Consider the following 21,098-nt stretch of genomic DNA (forward strand, 5'->3'; position numbering starts at 1 on the left):
CCGAACAATTTCATTGAGATTGACGATTCTTATTCCGCAAGACACGGGGACATGATCCAACAAGTCTTCAACCAGTTCGTTATATTCATGGAGTTCCTACAATCACGAAAGAAATCACACTCCAAAAATTATGCAATATATATCCATCTTTTGAGAGTCTTTCGGTTTAATATAGAATTTTATCCTAAAAAGATTTTTCTTCGGACTGGTATGCAGCCCACAACAAATGCAACACAGAAAAGTATAAAATGTTTTACATCAAGCAATCATGCATGTGCGTGAGTTGTCTCTCCTTCCTGACAGTTGATCATCGTACATCACCTACCCGTTGATAATACCATAAATTGTCTAGTCAAAATGACCCGTGCCCAATTCTATTTCTATATTTTTCTTTTCTGACGTGGAATCAGTCCTTGTAATTTCAGAAAAAGAAAGTGGGAACATAGGAGTCTTTGACCGTCATACCCCCGACGTGTTCTTTTATAGATAAACGGATTTGAACACCTCCACCTTTTGCTGCCGTGCGCAAATTTAGTTTCAACAGTTACATATATATATATATATAAATGTATGTACACAATATGTTTCTTATTTTTATATGTACTTTTTTCATGGCAAAACATAATTTTCTCTATTGATTTTGAATTTTTTTTATCTTTCAATATTTTCAATCCCACACATTATGGATTTTATTTAAAATATCATAAGTATACACAACTACAAACTCCAATTTTTAGTTTAAAAAAAAAAAGAAAATAACTAATATGGAAATACATTAATATTAAAAGCCAAAGACTTCGATCAAAATTGAAAACCAATAAGTTTCAGTTAAATAACATTAGTAGCTAAGAACTGTGCGTCCAAATCTTTCTATTTTTAATAGAAGGGGTATTTGTAATCTAAACTACCATATGACCGATATTTGTATGAAAGTTAAAAACACAAAATTAAGCCGTCTCTTTTTTACCACCGCCCCATGGCATTTAGCAAGTAATGAAACGCTGTGTACCAAACGATCGTATTACTAATACCATACGCAGGCACCCTGGCATTCTTATTAGATGAGCTACGCGGCGTGCTACGTTGACTGCCGCTATATCCACTGCTGCGGCCAGTTCTACCACCTCCACTGCCACTACGACCACCACCTCCACTGCCGCCTCTGCCAGGGACTACCACGGCTCCGCCTTTAGCAGGGACGATTGCGGCAGCGGCTGTGACTGTGGTGATGAAAACGAGCACAGCCATAAATTTCACTAACGTGCGCGAAGTTGGGGCCATAAGAATTGTAACTAATCTCATATTTTCCTATGATAAAAGATGAAAATACGATCATGAGATATGCCTTTAAATAGGCATCAAAATTTCTTGCGGTAAAAGGTAACCAAATTTTTCACAAAAAAAAAAAAAGGTAACCTAATTATTAACACTCGTGCGTAAATATGCGTGTTTTTAACAAGCGTGCGAATACAATTTTCTTACGATATTTATTACTTTTGATTATCTTGTGGTTTATTTTATGTTTATTGTTAGGATTACATTGTTGGATTGGAGGTCAAAGAGGAAGGAAATCCTAATTAGGGGATACTGAAATAAGGCCTCATTTGGCAGCTTCTATAAGGAATTTGATAGCATTAATAATACGGACTCAGATGTTTAGTGCGTTTATGTATAAAATAGTCGCCGAATTAATAAAACGGTCCAAACTCTTTTATACGCGGTCAGATGCAGTAGTGGCAGTGTCAATAATACAGACTCGGGTGTTTTCAGTATTGGTTATGGTTGATTATTAAGGAATCCTAGGCAGATGCGGTAAGGCGGTGTTAATTAGTTGTGACGACGTGGTGTGGACGGGAGTGAGCTACTTGCTGCATGGAGGGCTGTCTTATTTGTTCAAGAGTTATATGCAGGTGGTGTGGACGTGGTGTTTGAAGGGGCCTCTCTTATTAGTATTACACTTGCTGCTATGAATCGTCAAGAAGATGACAACGATATTCGAGCTTTTATTCAAGCGTTCTCCCAGCCAAAATTTAACCACGTTCGTAGGGAGGCAAACCAGGTTGCACAGAGGCTGTTGCTCGTGTAGGAATTGGGCGGCAACAGGAGGTGTCTTGGTTCGAGGAACCACCGGATCTAGACACAGACATTTTGGTCGAGGATAGCTCCATTTGATTTGAATTTGCTAATTGATTGTATTTTCATTGAGGATAGTTAACTTTTTAAGTTGCTTGTGCGGGGGTTTTTATCGAGGCTCATTGTTGTGCACCCCATTCTCAAATCTGTACGTATTCCTTTTCGTATAAATGAATATCGTACACCTAACAAAATTTATTGCGAGGACAAACAAATAGACAGAGACTCTGGTGAATTGAATTGAAGAGATTGAATCCATTTGTTTTAAGACCATGTGTTCAGAGAAGATGATTTGTTTAATTTCAAAGCGTGGTTTCTTTACACGCATAACTACAACATAAACTGGGGACGCTTTTATTTCTGGATAAATTGGGGAATATATAATGATCGATTTTGATACAATAATATACATTTAGGAATAAGCAATCTGTTTGCCATGTCAGCATAGGTCACAGAGTAGACGGAATTTAGACATTGTGGAATGAAAATCGAGTTTCAAGGGGTTAAGTTGCAAAATTTGATTCAGTGGGTAAAGCGAGATTGAAGTCAAATTCCAGGGGAAATAGCAAAAAAAAAAAATGCCTGAATTGACATTAGACTTTCATACATTCCCAGTGAAGCTTCAATTACAGCAAACAAATAAATTTCTAACCACGGAGTAACCAATGGACTTGACAGCAAATACAGTGGAAGTCAAAGTCTCCAGGAAAATATGGCATTACATTAACTGGGAACAAAATATTTACATGACTCTGATCCACGCATCAACAGCAAATTATCCAAGGCAAATCAAGGACTAGCCACTTATGCAGCTCAAAGACTTCACAATCTATCCATACAGAGAAACCGAGATGACTGACTATTGTTCCCCACACGCTTACCTCTGCCAACAGAGTTTCCGTCCACCCTCTCGCATAATTTCATAGGCGAGCTTGTGCTTTTCGAGAGATGTTGCCCCAGCCTCTATGTATTTACACGCTGCTTCTCTCAAACTCCACACCATCAAGGTCTTCAGTTCTCGAGGATTTCCACCCAATTCAGATTCACAAGGAATACCATATTCTGCATTTCTAGTCCAACGGCGTAAGATATAGCAGGGGGGAACTTCTTTTATGTCCAAGATTTGGAAAACTCTCAACACATGCCTACATAATATACCTTCAAATTCAAACATTCGACAGCTACAGCTCACTTCGGGAATGGATGCACCGACAGTGACTACATATTTCTCATCGTCATTCCCGCACTTGCGGACCAAATACCTGATGATAGCCCCTTCATCATAAATCTTAAATCCTAGATAACTATAGGATTGTAGAAGTTCTTTCTGAAATACCCGGAATGTGTTCAGCGTATAAAGTCTTCTGCATTGTTCTTCTAATGGTTCTTTTGTCTGCAAGTAGGCTTTCAAGTTAAAAGAGTTAAAATCCTCTTTTATTTCTTCTTCACGCCGTCGCTCGAGGCCTCTTTCATATTGTGAAACAAACTCCTTAAGTGAAGTTTGGGCATTGAAACGTGCACCAAAGAATGATTCTATACTTTCATTGAAGGGGATGCCAGCAAAGAATGTAGCTCGTAAGTATAACGGAACCCAACTCCTGCGCTTTTCATACATTGCTTTCAGCCAAGCGTTATCCTTCAACCCATACCTGCTGAGGAGTGCATTCCATGCGGTTTCAAATTCATCGGCTGTTTGACACTGATAAATGCACTTTTCATATTCATATTTAAAAGAACTATTCATTACACTTAGATGCTCACTTTCTTTTGCCTTGATCTGCCACAATGAGAAACGATGATGGGTTCCTGGAAAAACTTGCATGATGGCTTGCTGGATCATATCATCTTGGTCGGCTATTATTGACAGAGGACGACGCCCTGACATTGCCCTAAGCCATGTTTGAAACAACCAAGTAAAAGATTTCTCAGATTCATCAGCAACCAGGGCACAACCAAGAAGCACTGGTTGCTTGTGGTGGTTGATTCCAATGAAAGTGACAAATGGCACCAGATAAATACTTTTCCGATATGAGGTGTCTAAAATAATGGCATCACCAAACTGGCTGCATGAAAACCTAGACCTCCCATCAGCCCAGAAAATACTCATGCAACTACCATTATCAACTTCTACTGCATAGAAGAATCCTGTATCTTCGGCCTGTCTGGTTTGACAATAGTCAAACAGCACACCGTACCAATCGCTTCCAACGTGATTTTCTCTTCGTCTTTTGACAAGGTTTCCACTGTTTATGTCAACAATATCTTCAATTTCCAGCCCTCCAATCTCCTCTTCTATGAACTTTTTTGAAGAAAATAGATTTTTCTTTTGAACTTCCAGGTGAGACTCAAACTCATGGTTATGATTTTTATCAAAACGGTCCACTACCCACCTTCCAGAATCTTGTCTCTTAATCCTCATATATGCCCCACAACCAACTCTTGATGGATGCTGAAACCCTTCCTTTGAGCACACAAATCTCCGAGATGTAATTGACCCATCAAGCTTTGAACGAAACAATTGACCAATCCTGATTCTAAATCCTGTATTCTCAGCATACGCATGATAAAATTGGTATGCTTCATTGGCCGAATTGAACTCTAGACCTGCAGATAGATCAATTTCTGACTGCATTTCCTCTCCACCCCGTTTTAAGCGCTTGGCACTTATAACTGCAGATGGGCAATGTGGTTTATCCTCAATTGCCTTAATCAATTTGACTTTTGGCCTATGAGACACTTCAACAACAGTATTTGTCGGCATGGAACTCTTCTTCTGCAAAATCAGGTTATGATTTTCCTCTGTAGATGATTCAAGACCATGATTGTGATCCTTCAGGAAAAGGTCTACAACCCATTTCCCAGAATCGCGTCTCTGCACCCTGATTAATGCTGGACAGCCTGTCCGTGAACTAATCTGAAATCCTTCCTTGGAGCACACAAATCTTCGAGAAGAAACTGACCCATCTGTTCTTGAGCGATACAACTGACCAGTTCGAACTTTAAACCCCATCCGTGCTGCATAGAAAGTGTAAAAATCACGGGCAACATCTGCTGAATCAAAGTCTAACCCCACATATGGTTCCGGTACTCCAGACTCTCCTTCATCCTCTGCATCGACAGCATTCATCGGAGGCATCATTCCTAAAGGATATGCCTCTATAACTAAGTTGTTCCCACTGTCTTCAATCTTAGAATCGGTATCTAAGCTGCATGTCACACAAAATAAAACGACATGAAAAATCACTACAAACTACAGCCTTAGCCACAACAACTTGATTAACAATCTGAAGCGACATTAACTGATCCTCGAAAGCAAACTTACACAAAAACTAATCAATTAACACGGTCAGCAACTCAGCAGTCATGAATGTGAACACTGATTAGCAAAATAATAAAATAAAAACATAATTATCAAATCAATAAAAACAATTTCTCAGCAACCAAACACAGCATTATCCACGTAAAAAAATACTAAAGAAAAATACCCAACAAAAAATCAAAAATACCCAATTCACAAATACAAAATGCATAACAAAGAATTAAGCTTGATTGGGTAGGACATAAATCAAATTGGGGAAAAATCATACTTTGGGTTTAAGTTCCAAATTACCTTCTGATATTTGTGAAGTGGGTGGAGCTGGATTCCATGCCCATTTCGGAAGATTAACAACACTGCGAGTGGCGAGCGATGATTTCGAAGCTCAAGACGCCATTTGGGGGATTTCGTTTGCGTATTTTGGCGGGAAAATTGATTGGGGAAAAATTCAGAGGGAGCCCTTCAGAAATCTGACGAATTTGTGAAATGAATGAAATGTCAAGTGTATTGGGGTTTGGATCTCTCTACTCTGCTGGCGTTCTTGTGCTCCTTATTTCAGGGTTTGACCTAACTCGATTGTAATTTGAGCCCATTAGTGGCATCCACTGACATCGTCATCCAATTTTTTATTGTTATAGGATTATTTTATCTTTTTGTTTTTGGGAATTTGCATGATCTCTTTGTGTTTTTTTCCCAGATTCATTTGTTTTTATTTTTCATAAAAATTAAAAGACAAAAGGAGGCTCGGATAAATTATAAAAATCACATGCTTGATTTACATGAATGATAAATTTGATATTTAACTAAAACTGACATGTTGTTTAATTTTACTCAAATCTTCAACCCCCCAGTATTCTTTATTTATTAAAAAACGTGAACGAACTTTGTGATGCTGGTAAATCTCCTTGGAGTTGAAGTTAAATGGTTCGTTCAATTGCTAATTGAATCCATAGAAGAGAGAGTGACTGCCTGTGTCATGTACCTTGTAAAATCCGTGGTTAAGGTGCCAAACTAAGGTTTTTCTCATAAAGTATACATTGAATGAGAGTTTTAATTATTATATTAAGTTATCACGAGTGTGTGGAAATATTAACAGAATGTCAACGACCATATTGGAGGGATTAAGATTATCTCCGCTCCTCTTCCCATCCACTCCTCTCACATTCTCTTATTTTGTATTTCTCTTACTATAAAAAATGAATATAAAATGTTGACGTGATTTAACCGTGACCATTCAAATAGGAGAAAAGGTAAAGAGAAGGAAAAAAGAGGAAAGAGAATCCTACTCCATACTGGGGATAGCCAAAACAAGTATCAACATCCTTTTATATGGACGCATGGATAAGCTAACACTAGTGATTTCGATGTCAACTTTTGACCCGACACCAACTTCCTATTTAGCTTCACATCAAACACCAGCCTTTATTTAGCAATTGTACCGGTATATGCTCTTCGTCATTTACACTACGAATTTCACCACTTCATGACGTTTAAGATAATTCACTTACAATTAAATAATCATGTTTTGATAAACTTTAGATTCTTTTTTGTGATGTACGATATTGCGATGAGTTTCATTATCTTAGATAATAACTCATTCACTCTATCATAGATGGCGTGTTACCACAATAGCGGAATAAAATCATCGTGCTTATGCACCCTTGTGTGGTTCAATCCCACTGATTCTATTTCCCAACAACTAACTATACAAAGTTTCTCCCGAAGTTACGGGGCTATTTTGCTGAGTACCAAAGGACCGGGAATGACGCCTCTGGTGTACCAGTTATCGTGCCCACGGTAAATGTTGGGTAGCCAAGTACGAAGCAGATAACTGCTGAAAGCATCTAAGTAGTAACCCCACCCCAAGATGAGTGCTTTCTTATTCCGACTTCCCTAAAACCTTTACTACGTACTTGGGTTGGGCATTAAAAAAAATGACTGAACCGCCCGAACCGCACCGATGGGTTGGTTTGGTTTTGGTTTGGTTTTTTTTTTTTTTTTTTAAATTTTCGGTGGTTAAACCGAACCGCACCGATCTTAATCAGTTTGGCAAGCAGTTTTTAAAATTATTCGGATGCGGTTAACCGAACCGACCCGCATATACTTACTTTATTTACGAGTTACTGTGGATACACCACATGAAAATAAAACCAAGTAGTTTAAAAGTCCCCTTTCCTTTCATTCAAAAAGCAAAAAGCAAAAAGAAAGGCAACCTTTATGTGCCTAAAAAGCAAATAGGAATGAAATTATGAAAGGAAAACAAGGTCACCATTTGGAGAAGGTAGTAGTTGTTCTTTGGTGCTCTCCTTGAGCTGCATCATTTGTGTTTTTCTTTGAGCAATCACTCATATTAGTACTACGTTCTGTAGCATTTGAGAAATGAATTTGTTATGTATTTTCGTCTACACACAAACCGAAAACAGACCCAAACTAACCCGCCACTGTCAGTTAACCGACCTTCTCAGTTTTAGACCTAGCTTGGTCTGTTTCGATTTGCAATTTGGCCCAACCGGCTAGGTCGGTTTGGTTTCAATTTTGGCCCAAACCAACCCGTGTACACCTCTACTACGTACTATTGAAGAATTTTCTCATTTTGTCGTATTCTATTTTTATAATTTGGTTTTCAATCCTATGGCTTGAAAATCCCCCACCCAAATATATCGTGTCATAGTTTGTCAATGACATTTATCGGTTTTACCAAAGAAAGAATAGAGCAGTGGCCTTCAGATTGTAGCATTTAAAAGTCTAGTGGTATTCTTTTTCACTTGTAAGTGAATATTTAATATTATGACTTAACTTCGTTCATGACTCAATGGATGATGGAGTTCTTCCTCATGATACTTAGTTTTTAATTCACGAAATTTTGTATTAATGATCAAAACCGTTCAAATACTTTGTAAAGGTCATATCTAACAAAATTAATAAAATATGAAATCATTTAGTCATTCAACTATATGAAAATAAATGAGTAAAAACATTATGAACTGTCTATTTATTTGTCACATTTGATTGATTATATTGACATGTAGCACCCAGTCATTGTCCATATGGGCGCCACATCATTAGTCAACGACTGATTTAACATTAACCTTAACAGATGTATGAAAGTGTCCCTAAATTATGACTTCAGGTATCGTTATGGGATGAAAAAAATTTGATGTACCAAATGTTGAAAACCAAGAAACTTGAGGGTAGTAAACTAAGATTAGGTATTATGAACTGTCTATTTATTTGTTATAGGTAATTGATTAAAAGACCATATAGATTTTATCCAACTTTATGCATCCACTACAAGTCAACAAATATTGTATTTTATGAACTAATAATTTCCAAGGACCAAGACTTTAAATTACTAAGTCATGAAGTCAATAGGAAACTTTAATTGTTGTATAATTAAAAATGTGGCTACGTTTTGGTCACCTGTTGAATTGCCTCTAATAGTTACTTGTAGGCCCACCTTTGTTTGTAGCGTGTTTGAGATGAAATGGAAAATGCATTGGAGAAGAAGAACCATTGGTTATTTTGTTGTACAAAGATTTCCACAAGTATTGAATAGTCTATTTTCAATTTTGTCCATTCATTTCGTATCATTCATGATTGAGTACTATTGAAAAAATTTCTCATTTTGCGGTATTCTTTTTTTATAATTTGGTTTTCAATCATGGCTTGAAAATCCCCCACGCAAATATACCGTGTCATAGAATGTAAGTGACATTTATCGATTTTACCAAAGAAAGAATACGAAGAAACATGAGAAAGGGGCAAAGGAAAGAAATTTTGTTGCGCGTGGAAAATAAATGGAAAATGTTCAAATTTATGTGGCTGCAAGATCTGTTTCTAACAAGATCTGTTTCTAATGGCTAATATTGTCCACACAGGTGTTATGAAAGTTTGCATGAGCATACACAGGTAAAGTTAATAGACTTATTACATGTGAAAAGACTCTGTGACAGCACCAAATTTCAACCCACCTATAGAGGTAGGTTCAAAAAATCAAAAAAAAAAAAAAAAAACCTAACCGAATGAAACCAAACCCACTCATACCCACTTGCACGGTTGAACGAAAAAACTCGGGATATTGACTTTTCAAAACTAGACTTAACAGGGGCAAAGGCAATGCACTCTTGATTAATTGTGTTTCTGCCTCTTGATCTTGATTGTAGTTGTTTTTTAAGATGGGGGAATTATTGTGCTTTTGGCATTTTACTATTAATCATCATCCTACATGTGAATATTTTTCACATAGGGATGCTAACATGACGATGAGGTGCACAGAGGACGAAATTGCAAGCCAACTGGAGAAGTAGAACCCGGATTCAACTGAAATAATTAAGTAAGTCTACTTCTCGTACCGTGTTTGAGACGAAATAACATCCAAATTTAGCTGAGATGACTAAGAACCCAAAGAAATTCGCCATCATGTAAAATCAATATGACTGTGAATACAAGTCCACCATACCTTGTAGCAAATATTTTTGCTCCTCAATTTTTTTCTCTTTAAATTTGCAGAGGCATTTTCTAGTCTATAAATCTGATGCAAATTTGTATTTTGAGATGTAAACTACTTCCACGTGCATGCTTTGGTTGTGCTCCAGCTTAGGCATTGAGTACTTTGTGAACCAAGTGTCACAAAATTTGGATGATCAAAATTCGAAAATGTTCTCTTGGTTATTGGGTAATCAAGAAATATATGGTCATTCACTATTGGATTTGATATTAATTACGGAGAAAAAATGGATCTCATTTTAGGTTAACACAAACCGCAAATCACCCACAATAACAAACGGATAATGCTAGAAAGACCAAATTTTTTAACCAAATTTATCAACCAAATGACATGATTGTTAATTATTAGTTAAGTGTTGATTAACATGCTTATCTCTTATCAATGAAATGTCATTTGGTTTCAAATTTGGTTAAAATTTAAATAAAGTTACATTTACCACCTAGTTTTACCATCACTCTAATAGAGGTAAGGCCCGCCAACGCATATGAGTTCCATCTCTATTAGAGAGATGGTACAAAAGATGGTACAACTAAGTGGTAAAAATAGTGTTTTTGTTAAAAATTTGGTCTCTCTAACATTATCTATAACAAAAACAAATGAGAAATTTTAAGACTTGCTTTTATAAAAAGCAGACGTAAGCGTTTAATGAATATTTTTTATTCTTATAATACCCTCATTAAGGAAAACTGACCTTATTTATCATTCTACGTATATTTTCGACCTCAGAGAAAAAAGAGCGCCACCACCTACCACTACAACGACTAATCTTATATCACCACCACCATTACCGCCACCACAATTGTCACTACAACTGCTGCTACCTCTACACCCTAACCACCACACCCTATTATTGTCACAACCACCAAACCCCCACATTTGCCTCTGCCATCACCGCCACTACCCCCACCACTGCTGTCGTTGCCACCAACCCCACAACTATGCCTATGCTTGTCATTATATACAATGACATCATTTTTTTCATTAAATTAACTTCCTCAAGATACTTTTCAATTCAAGAAAATTCGTATTTATAATCGAAACCGTTCATATTATAAAATACTTTGTAAGGATTATATCTAAAAAAATTAATAAAATATGAAATCATTAAGTCATTCAACTATATAAAAACAAATGAGTAAAAGCATTATGAACTGTCTATTTATTTGCCACAGTTGATTGACTAAACGATTTTATAGATTTTGTCCAACTTTATGCATGCACTACAAGTAAATCACACACATGCCAAAGGGCTAAGGCAAGCAACATTTAAAACAAGTAATAAATCCTGAGTATATAGATTTTATCCAACTTTATGCATGCACTACATGTCAACAAAGATTTGTATTTTCTCAACTAATAATTCCAAGGACCAAGACTTAAAATTACTAAGTCATGAAGTCAATACATTCCCACTTGAATTGTGTAAACTTTAATTTATGTATAAAGATGTGGCTGTGTTTTGGTCACCTATTGAATTGCCTCTGATGGTTACTTATAGGCCTACCTTTCTTTGTAGCATGTTTGAGATGAAATGACAGATGAGTTGGAGAAAGTGGTGGCAGATTGGATCTGGGAGTTTCTGAAAGTGGCGCCCCGGTTGGCCCAGATTGAAAGTGGTCCTCAGGGGATTTGGATCCTCTCCTGAGCTAATGGAGAGGATCCTCCTGACTAATCATCGTGGGCCGTTGCATAAAAATCCAACGGCTACAAACAGGGGGGGTCCCTTTAAAGTTATAATGATTATAGCCGTTGAATAAAAATCCAACGGCCCACAATGATTGATCAGGAGGATCCCCTCCATTAGTCCAAGGGCCAAAATGAATTGGTAAGTCGGATTCGAGTACCCCCCACCCCCCAATGTCTTGGGGTCCTGGGAAAGCATAGGAGTTGAGAAGAGTAAACATTTCTAACCAAAAACAAAAGAGATAAGAAAAAACCTATTCAAAACAAAATAAATTATTGAGCGTAGGGTCCATATTTATTATTTTCAAGTTTTATTTTTTAATTTTTTAATATTCATGTGGGGCCTATAGTGACACGTTACGCTTAGTTATTGTCTAAGTGGACGTCATGTCATTGGTCAACGGTTGATTTAACATTAACTTAACATATGTATGAAAGTATCCTTGAATTATGACTTCAAGTACCATTTTGGAATGAAAAAAAATTCAATGTACCAAATGTTAAAAACCAAAAAACTTGAGGGTTATAAACTAAGATTAAGTAATATAATATGTTTATTTATTTACTACAGCTAATTAATTAAATGACCACATAAATTTTATCCAACTTTATGCATGCACTACAAGTCAACAAGTATTGTAGAGAAATGCCATGTAGACTTACCTTCATCCACAGTAGGCTCACTATATCACATGGAAACATTGAAATTAAGAAGCAACAGATTTATAGGAGAGTTGCCTTCATCCTTCAAGAATTGCATCACTAATTTGTTATTCAAGAATTCCACCAATTAAGAAGCAATGGTACCTAAATGTTATTTTATTTTTTCTTTCTGAAAATGAGCGATATGCATGCATCTCTTTGTAAAGTCTCCCTTATTAATTTGGTTGTTTTTTTCAAAACTTAATTATGAGTGCTTGTTTATTTTTATCTTTAGCGTCTTTTGAGACCGCGACTACTTCACTAGAAGAGCTTCCACATGCCATTATCTATACAAGTTTTCAAGTATTAGGTTGTCATATCAAGAACTTTACTATTAAATCTCCTTGGCAGATGATTTCTTAGTGTAAATTGTTTGTAAGAAATTTACTGCTACATTTACTTTATCAAGACCTTTCTGCAGTATAAGTTATGAACCATGATATTTACTAAATAAATTCAGTTAATTCTAAACTACATATGACTGTTTTGTTCGTCACAAATTTTAGTTCAAATGATTGGTTGCACTCCTGTGCAAAATCCTGTCAAATTTACTAAAGGGTTAACTTTTATTTATTTATTTTTTTATCCAAGTAGTAATTTATATCTATGTCTAACAACGATGCCACGGCATTTAACAAACTAATTACTATTTATTTCATCATAAATAATACATTGACAATCCTATATGCTTTTTGTACACAAATTACAGAAAATTTCATAAAAAATAATTGAAGATATATAGAGGTTGTGAAGGGTGAAAGTGGGGTGAGGAGAGAATTTAATAGAAAAATTAGTATATGGGCACACAAAGTGTGTGAAATTTTTTATTTTTGTTTTTAAAATTGAAGGAGAGATAAATGGGGAGAGAGTGAGAGAGTGAGAGAGGTTCAATTTTTAATTTTTTTTAATTAAAGGTGTTAAAATCACATATAGGTGAGACTTAAACAAAAAACAACAAAATTTTGTTTTTTGAAATTACGTATGTAAATACACTAGTAAATATTAAATAAACTGACACCAAACGAACCCCTGGTACCAACAAACTCATTAGCAATTTAGCATTACTATGGCTTCCCTGTTTACCGAGTCTTGGTCTAAAGTTGTCATTATCTTCCTACTGATTCTCCCATTTTTGGTTTCAAGGTCGTGCGCCGGGCGCATTGTGGTTTACTGGGGCCAAAATGGAGGGAGGGCGCACTAACAGCAACATGTAACACAGGAAGATACCGGATTGTAAACATAGCATTCCTCTCACAGTTTGGCAATGGCCAAACCCCTCAAATCAACTTAGCCGGCCACTGTGATCCGGCGTCTAACGGCTGTCAAAAAGTGAGCACCAGCATCAGAAACTGCCAGAACCAAGGCATTAAGGTCCTGCTTTCGATTGGTGGCAGCTTAGGGAGTTACACGCTATCATCTGCAGATGATGCTAGAGGTGTAGCGGACTACATATGGAATAACTTCTTAGGGGGGCAATCAAACTCGAGGCCTCTAGGAGACGCCGTATTGGATGGCGTGGACTTCGATATCGAGAGAGGTGAGATTCACTAAGCTGCACTTGCTAGGAGGCTGTCTGAGTATAGCCAGAGAGGCAGAAAAGTGTCCTTAAGTGCAGCACCGCAATGTCCGTTTCCTGACCAGAAACTCAATGGTGCACTAACCACTGGCCTATTTGACTATGTTTGGGTTCAATTCTACAATAATCCAGTGTGAATTCACCTCTAGCAATCCAGATGCCTTCAAGAACTCATGGAACAAATGGACCTCCTCAATACAAGCTGATCGGTTCTTCGTGGGCCTCCCTGCTGCGTGGGCTGCTGCTGGCACTGGCTACGTGCCTTCAAATGATCTGATAAACCAAGTTTTGCCCTTTGTTAAGAAATCTGCGAAGTATGGAGGTGTCATGTTGTATGATAAGTTCAATGATGACAAGAGTGGCTATGGTTCAAAGATTCAAGGGAGCGTGTGATTTAAGCCCCAACTAAAAAATGGCTTAAAAAGTAAGTAAAATAGATAAGTCGTGCTTTTTCATCAGTTTATCGTTTCCTTTGATAATAAAGTTAATGCTTTACACACACACACACACACACAGAGGCTGTTCAAATCTTTAAGTTTATGATGTCTAATAAATTCTTATTTATGTTGAAATCCCAAGTTTATAATTCAAATTTTATGAATTAGAAATTCAAGAGCTAGTAAGGAAAACTGTACATGGCAAAATTGCCGGGATCACCTTTGACACATGCATTCAAGATAACTTATACTTATGGGAGCGGAATCAGTAATCCAATGTATTGTATAAATGTAGAGGCTCAGAATCCGCTTTATTTATTTATTTATTTATTTTTATTTATCAATGGTTAGGTGGGTTTTTGATAGAGTAGGGAGAAAGAGGGTGGAGGAGCTTCGAACCTAAGTGAGAAGGGTCACACGAGTGCTTACTTTTCACTATAACACTAATCCTCATTGTCTTGCTGTTCTTTTTGAAATGCCATATTATGAATCCAAATGGGAATCTGTAACGTAAATCCAACAACTTTATATGTGAAACTTGACAAAACAAGATTAGAAATCTATTGTTGCCTAAATTTAAAGATTTTTTTGGCTTAAATGTTCTAAAAAAACAAAGAAAATGTCGACAAAATAAGCACAAAAATTTCTAATGAAAATAAAGTTTTGTCACTTAGTACAATAATCTAGTCGTATTTCTCTTCACTTGTAAGAGAAACCTCCCACTCAAAATAGAGTTTTTCCACTTAATATTACGGTCTTGTTGTATATAACAATTGAAGACCAAGATGCTAACTATCCCTAATCATGTACAACAGTGACCGATATTAGCGTGAGACCGTTAGCAAGGGCCTCTTTAAGTTGTGCATCATTTCTGAATAATTATCTCCTTTTGAGTTTTGAGTATGGTCTCCTTGGAGTGTTGTTTAATTGTGTCCTGCACTTACTTGAAGCAGATGAAAGATTAGGACGAAAATCACACACATGCCAAAGGGCTAAGGCAAACAACATTTAAAAAGAACAAAAACTGTGAAAACAAATATAATGTGTTCTGAACTTCTAATTCCAAGAGCCAACAAAGGTTGGTTCTATTGGTAAGATCTTTGTTTTGTGTTTCGTCCCATCAAAGTTCGAGTCTCATTGCCAGCAATCCTCGTTGGTGCACGATTGGTAAATTCTTATGTAAATCCATACCGGTAGTAGCTGACAGTTACGTGCCACGTGTAAGTCTTTCTAGCTCGAGATTGTGGGTATGTCTTGATGCTGGTGGTGAGAGTAACCAATCTCATCTAAATTTTTGACGATTGAATCCAAGGACCAAGAATTTAAATTACTAATTCAAGTCAATACATTCCCACTTGAATTTTGGCAACTTTATCCTGGATAAAGATGTGGTTATGTTTTGGTTTAAGAAAGTTGATGCTCCACCATAAAACCAGTTGACAATATGAGGAGTAGGCAACCTCTTATAAGCCTTTACAAGGTTTTTCCTTTCACCAATTTATAGATGAATTGGTGAAAGAGAACCCAAATTTAGGGACTCTCTCAGTTTTAATAATAATAAAAAAAAATTCTTACTTTCTTTAAACTTTATATTAAATGTTGAGTTGGAAATTTGAGAAATGTTATAGATAAAGGTGGAGGCACATTAATCAAAATTTGAAGTGTTAAAAAAATATAAAATTTGAGTGCTTAAATTTATTTTTTCTCATGAATATATATCATTGTAAGAATAATAAAAAACATAGAAACAATTTTCCGTTGAAAAGATAAGTCAATCCCAAGGAAAAGAAAGCAATAATATTAACACTTATGCACTCCACTCTCAAGCATTGATTCTTCCGGTTCCAAATTCCCACAAGTAACCTCCCCAATTCAACGAAATTCATATTTGCACTGAAAAAAAATTCCACAAGTAATCTCCACAATTCAACGAAATTCTTATTTGCACTCAAAGAAACAAAAAAAAGTGAAAATTTTGAAATAATAAAAACCCAGATGAAATCTTGCCCATTTTTGAGTTTAATCACCACACATCAACAAAATCAAGGAACAAGTAAGCCAAAACTCAAATAATGTCTCCTGTCGTGATTTGAGTTTGATCTGCCACCTTTGGTTTTCTGTTTGAAATCTGCTTGATACTGATTGTAGGTGGGGATGGAAAAAGAGGGAGAGAAAGAGTACCGTTTGAAATTTGCTTGATATTGATCAGAGGTGGGGATGGAGAAAGAGGGAGGAAAAGAATTTCTTAAGAAGTTGGTGATGTGTAGAGCAGATGGTGAGATGGCTTGGAGAAAAGCCGTGAGTTTTTGTTTCCGTGAACCCAACTAAATAATACCAAGGTTTTGAACGAGATAAACAAGTGGGTGTAAGGGAGACAAAATCGATGTGGCCGGATTAATAATCCGATGCTTATTTAGCATGAAAGCTCACCAAACACCTGTGCCTTTTAAAAGTTATAATAATTTTAACTGTTGAATTAAAATTTAAAGATTCGAATTAGGTGATTAAGTGGATTTGATGGAAGAGATCCGAAGAGGATCCTTCCCTGTCACTTGACCTAATAAAATGTTAACGCATTTTTAACCATTTAATTAAGTCTCTATTAAATTATGTTATTTTAATCATTATCATGGTCATAAATCAAAGACGCGTCTTCGAATCCATCGACCATAAAATGCAGCGTCACAGTCCAAAAAAGACCCGCCACTAACTCTATCAAAACCGCCAGAAAGACCAATAGAATCATCCACCAACAAAAAGAAACAAACACCCATCATTCCACAACAACGCTTTCCCCTCTCCCTCCCAATTTTCCCGAGAAAATTCCTCTGGTGGAGAAAGTTCTCGAGGAAGAGCGAGAAAATCATGAACAAGATGCACGGGTACACGGAGGTGGGTACGAATAGCGGCAAGGCGGCTGAGGTAGACATAGAGTCGGGGGAGTTGTTGTACCCAGGTCTGAGCAAAGGCGAGAACCAGCTCCGATGGGGATTCATCCGCAAGGTGTACGGAATCCTGGCCGCCCAGATGGTTTTGACCACTCTGGTCTCCTTCGTCACCGTACTCTACGCTCCGATCAACGATCTCCTCAAGGGCAGCCCTGGAATTCTCCTCTTCTTCGCCATCCTTCCCCTAATCTGTACGTAACCCTAAACTCAAAACCTCTAGTTTTTTGCATTAGTTATGGTAATTGTTTTTATAGATATTGATTTTAGATCTGAGATTTGGATTTTCGATTCAAAGATGGAGGCTTTTTCGTTGATTTGGGTTTTTGGTGGGTGATTATTTGGTACTAGATTTAAAAGTGCTTCAGATTTGAGTATTCTGTGGGCGATCTTGGTCTTTTTAAATGGTGATCGAATTTGGGTATTGTTTGGTTTATCTAGTTTCTTATCTGTGATGCGGTTACACTGTTACAAATACTTGGAAAATTTGAGATTTTATCGTGTCGGTGATATGATCGTATTGATGTGTAACTCGAAAAATGCCTGCTTTCTAAGGAAGATTTGCGCTCGTTGTATTGAATTAATCAGTGAACCAATTGCTTGTTGGGTGTTTCACATGTGAGTTCTTGATAACATTACATTTGGGGGAAATATTTCTTTAGAGACGATACATTAGAAGGGGCACCGAAGGAATTTCCCGACTAAGAATGAATTAGAGCGTTTCGAGTGGATAGGTGAGGGGTTTTTTTTGAGTTCTTGAAGTGATTTCCTCTAAGACGTATAGTTTCGATGTCCACTTATGGGTCCTGTTTTCATCATTATTTTGCTTCATCTTATTAACCTGTGAATGTTGCTGCAGTGTTGTGGCCCCTGCATGTGTATCAGCAGAAGCATCCCCTCAATTTTGTCTTCCTCGGACTTTTCACTCTGAGTTTGAGTGTCACAGTTGGCGTGGCCGTTGCGAATACAGACGGTTAGTTTTGGTTCCCTACATTTTGAATGTTTTACTGATATCTTGCAATCTGGAAAAGATTGTAGGGTTTATTTCGGTTGCTGATTTTTCATCTGATTATGTTTGTGGTTTCAGGAGCAATTGTGCTTGAAGCCTTAATTCTAACTTCGGCTGTGGTTGCATCCTTGACTGCATACACCTTCTGGGCTTCGAGGAAGGGCAAGGACTTCAGCTTCCTCGGACCAGTCTTGTTCACTGGCCTCATTGTCCTCCTCCTAACTGGTTTCATGCAGGTCGGATTGTCTTTCTATTACTTTGTTTGGCCGACTCTTTGAGTCTAACTAGTCAAATACATGCGTATACTATACCCTAAATACTTGAAATATCAATCTGACTTGGTGATCTTGTGCCCTTGTGTAGATGTTCTTCCCTCTTGGCCCTACAACTAATGCCGTATATGGTGCCATTGGCGCTATCATTTTCTCTGGGTACATTGTCTATGACACCGACAACCTGATCAAGCGCTTCACATACGATGAGTACATTTGGGCCTCCATCACTCTTTATCTTGACATTCTGAACCTGTTCCTGACTATATTGCGGATGCTGAGGCAAAGCAACAATTAGTCATGCCGAGTACTGACTACCGACTCAACTCTCTGCAGTCTGGTTTTGGCTCATTGTGGACATAGTCTATAGTCCAAGCCTGAACATAATCATTGTGGATGTAGAGTATATGTTTCCTTTTTACTCTTTAAACAGTTCGAATACCAAGCGATTCGTTTTCATTTATGCGATTCATTTTCTATTTTATGGATTTGGTTGCTCGACTTGTTCGAACACCGGATTTTCTTATTTCGCTAGACATGTTTGTGTTTTGATCAGAAGAGAAATTATGACACACGCCATATCGAATTAGGTATCAAATTAGGGTGCAAGGAACTCCATTGAACATATAGCAAAGGAAACCCGTATTCTAATTTAAGTGAACCACAAGATGTGACATAAATGTGAATGTAAATCACTTATACTTCAAGGTAACAGCTAAGTAAGAGAACATATTTACGTTGTGTAACAACCAAATAAACAATTATCTTCACATACCATTTGCGATCTTCTTGCGACCACAGTTTCATTGTGATTTTATAGCGCCATCTTCTTCATCATCATCGATATCCCAGCTCAAATCCTCCTCCTCCTCTGCTGCGCTAAGCCGCTTGTGCAAATCAGCTCCGTTTGATCTGCTCCCCGTTGCATCCCCTTTGTTCTCGTCTATGCTTCCTAAATCTTCAATCTCTTCCCACCCAAGATCCTCTTCCTCAGGCATTGAGGGCTGGCTCGAAACAATCGATACATCACTCTCTTTGCAAGAATCACCACCATCCGTCTTCCCCTCCGACACTCCATCAAATTTGGATTCCGCCTTATCCCCACCATCACTACTTACTGATTCCCTTGCAGCAACTTCAACACTCTCAACATCATCACCCTCCCTTGCAGCAACCTCACAAGAAGCTCCCTTTTGCTTCTCCAACTCTACATTCCCACTCGAACCCACCTTCGAATCCGACCCATCACCCTCTTCCTTCCCTACATCTTCTTCATCATCATCATCATCATCAAAATCCCAACTCAATTCCTCCTCATCACCTGAAATTGCACGATTCACGAGCTTAGCTCTCGCCTCCTCGACTTCCTTCAGCTTATGCACCCTATAAAAGTACCTAGCCCAGAAGCTCTCATTGTCAACCTTACCAGGTACAATCTCCCCATGAATCTCACCAATCACTCCATTTTCCCTCATCAAATTCTCGACTTCCTCCGCCTTCTCGTCCAGCACAAACCCTAATTTCCAGCTCCCATAGCTCTCCAAATCCTCCGGTTCCTCCAAATAAGTACTCAAATTACTCTGAACCGCACGCACCTGAGCTTCAAACCTACTGTACTTTCTCAAATCACTACCACTGCTACTTAATCTCTTATCATCACCACTAATCTCACGATTACCACTAACATTATCATCCAAATTATCAGATTCAACATCATCATCAGCTAAGATTGCGTCCCTACCGTGAGAGATGATCTCCGCCGTCGATTTCCAGACGGTGTTTCCGATATCATCGATCGCCTGCCCCACCGTCTCCAGCGACTCCTGAGCCACCGACGCGCCGACCTCGAGCGAACCAGGAAGATTATTGACGGCGCGCGAAGCCACCTCTCGAATCACCGCCGTCTCCTTCTTCAACCCAGACCCGAACTCCTTGAGATCGCGGCGGTAGTTCTGGATGACAGACTCGGACTTCGTCGCCAGCGTCGTGATCAGACCTCCGAAGCTCCACGCCCCGGCGCCGTAATTCAGACGCGGACTGCGGTCCGGTTCCCAGTCCGGGTTCGGGTCGACGCCGTCGTTTTGGGAGTCCGGGTGCAGATCGTCGGAGGGAAGGGGCTCGTCGGAGAAGACCGACTTGAAGAAATCCATGAGTGAGAGGAGGAGAGGTTGGGACTTTCGAGATTTGCGGGAATTTTCTGGGATTTGGGGGGATAGAGATTTTCTGAAATCGGAGATGAACCGGGACTCTGTATCCGTATCGAGTAAATACTCTTTACAATAATAGCGACGAGGTAGCGTAATCTTAACTTTTAATATTTCGAAAGGAAAATGTGAATTAAATATCCCTTTAAATGCTAAATTAGATTTTTTTTTTTTTTTTAATTCTTCTACACAAGATGTATCTGGTACCATGTATGACGCACCAAAATTGCAAAATAAGTAAACAATTTTAAATACAGTATCCATCGGAATATTCTCACTAGCCAATCATTAACTAAATCAGTTGATCAAGACTG

General features: G+C 37.8%; 3 protein-coding genes and 1 pseudogene across 3 annotated transcripts; 2 read left to right on the forward strand and 2 right to left on the reverse strand.

The window, feature by feature from the left end:
* Window positions 1-2,707: 2,707 nt before the first annotated feature.
* On the reverse strand, window positions 2,708-6,029 carry LOC137737750 (protein FAR1-RELATED SEQUENCE 7-like). Its single transcript, XM_068477303.1, has 2 exons — window positions 5,744-6,029; window positions 2,708-5,339 (listed from the first exon to the last, which is right to left on the reverse strand). Exons 1-2 carry the CDS (start codon window positions 5,785-5,787, stop codon window positions 3,011-3,013), a joined length of 2,373 nt encoding a protein of 790 aa, XP_068333404.1. The 5' UTR covers window positions 5,788-6,029; the 3' UTR covers window positions 2,708-3,010.
* A 7,378-nt stretch (window positions 6,030-13,407) lies between these two features.
* On the forward strand, window positions 13,408-14,358 carry LOC137736164 (acidic endochitinase-like; annotated as a pseudogene).
* A 2,697-nt stretch (window positions 14,359-17,055) lies between these two features.
* Window positions 17,056-19,064, forward strand: LOC137736785 (BI1-like protein). Its single transcript, XM_068476050.1, has 4 exons — window positions 17,056-17,493; window positions 18,159-18,272; window positions 18,387-18,544; window positions 18,672-19,064. Exons 1-4 carry the CDS (start codon window positions 17,220-17,222, stop codon window positions 18,876-18,878), a joined length of 753 nt encoding a protein of 250 aa, XP_068332151.1. The 5' UTR covers window positions 17,056-17,219; the 3' UTR covers window positions 18,879-19,064.
* A 140-nt stretch (window positions 19,065-19,204) lies between these two features.
* On the reverse strand, window positions 19,205-20,808 carry LOC137736784 (uncharacterized). Its single transcript, XM_068476049.1, has one exon. The coding sequence runs from the start codon at window positions 20,728-20,730 to the stop codon at window positions 19,384-19,386; it is 1,347 nt and encodes a 448-aa protein (XP_068332150.1). The 5' UTR covers window positions 20,731-20,808; the 3' UTR covers window positions 19,205-19,383.
* Window positions 20,809-21,098: the final 290 nt, after the last annotated feature.

Source organism: Pyrus communis, chromosome 6 (assembly GCF_963583255.1).
Source record: "Pyrus communis chromosome 6, drPyrComm1.1, whole genome shotgun sequence".
Classification (NCBI taxonomy): Eukaryota; Viridiplantae; Streptophyta; class Magnoliopsida; order Rosales; family Rosaceae; genus Pyrus; species Pyrus communis.

Coding starts and splice junctions, on each gene's coding strand:
- LOC137736784 (XM_068476049.1), bottom strand. CDS start 20,730: ATGGATTTCTTCAAGTCGGTCTTCTCCGACGAGCCCCTTCCCTCCGAC.
- LOC137736785 (XM_068476050.1), top strand. CDS start 17,220: ATGAACAAGATGCACGGGTACACGGAGGTGGGTACGAATAGCGGCAAG. Junction 17,494..18,158: donor CGCCATCCTTCCCCTAATCT/GTACGTAACCCT, acceptor ATGTTGCTGCAG/TGTTGTGGCCCCTGCATGTG. Junction 18,273..18,386: donor GGCCGTTGCGAATACAGACG/GTTAGTTTTGGT, acceptor TTGTGGTTTCAG/GAGCAATTGTGCTTGAAGCC.
- LOC137737750 (XM_068477303.1), bottom strand. CDS start 5,787: ATGGGCATGGAATCCAGCTCCACCCACTTCACAAATATCAGAAG. Junction 5,340..5,743: donor CACTTCACAAATATCAGAAG/GTAATTTGGAAC, acceptor TGTGACATGCAG/CTTAGATACCGATTCTAAGA.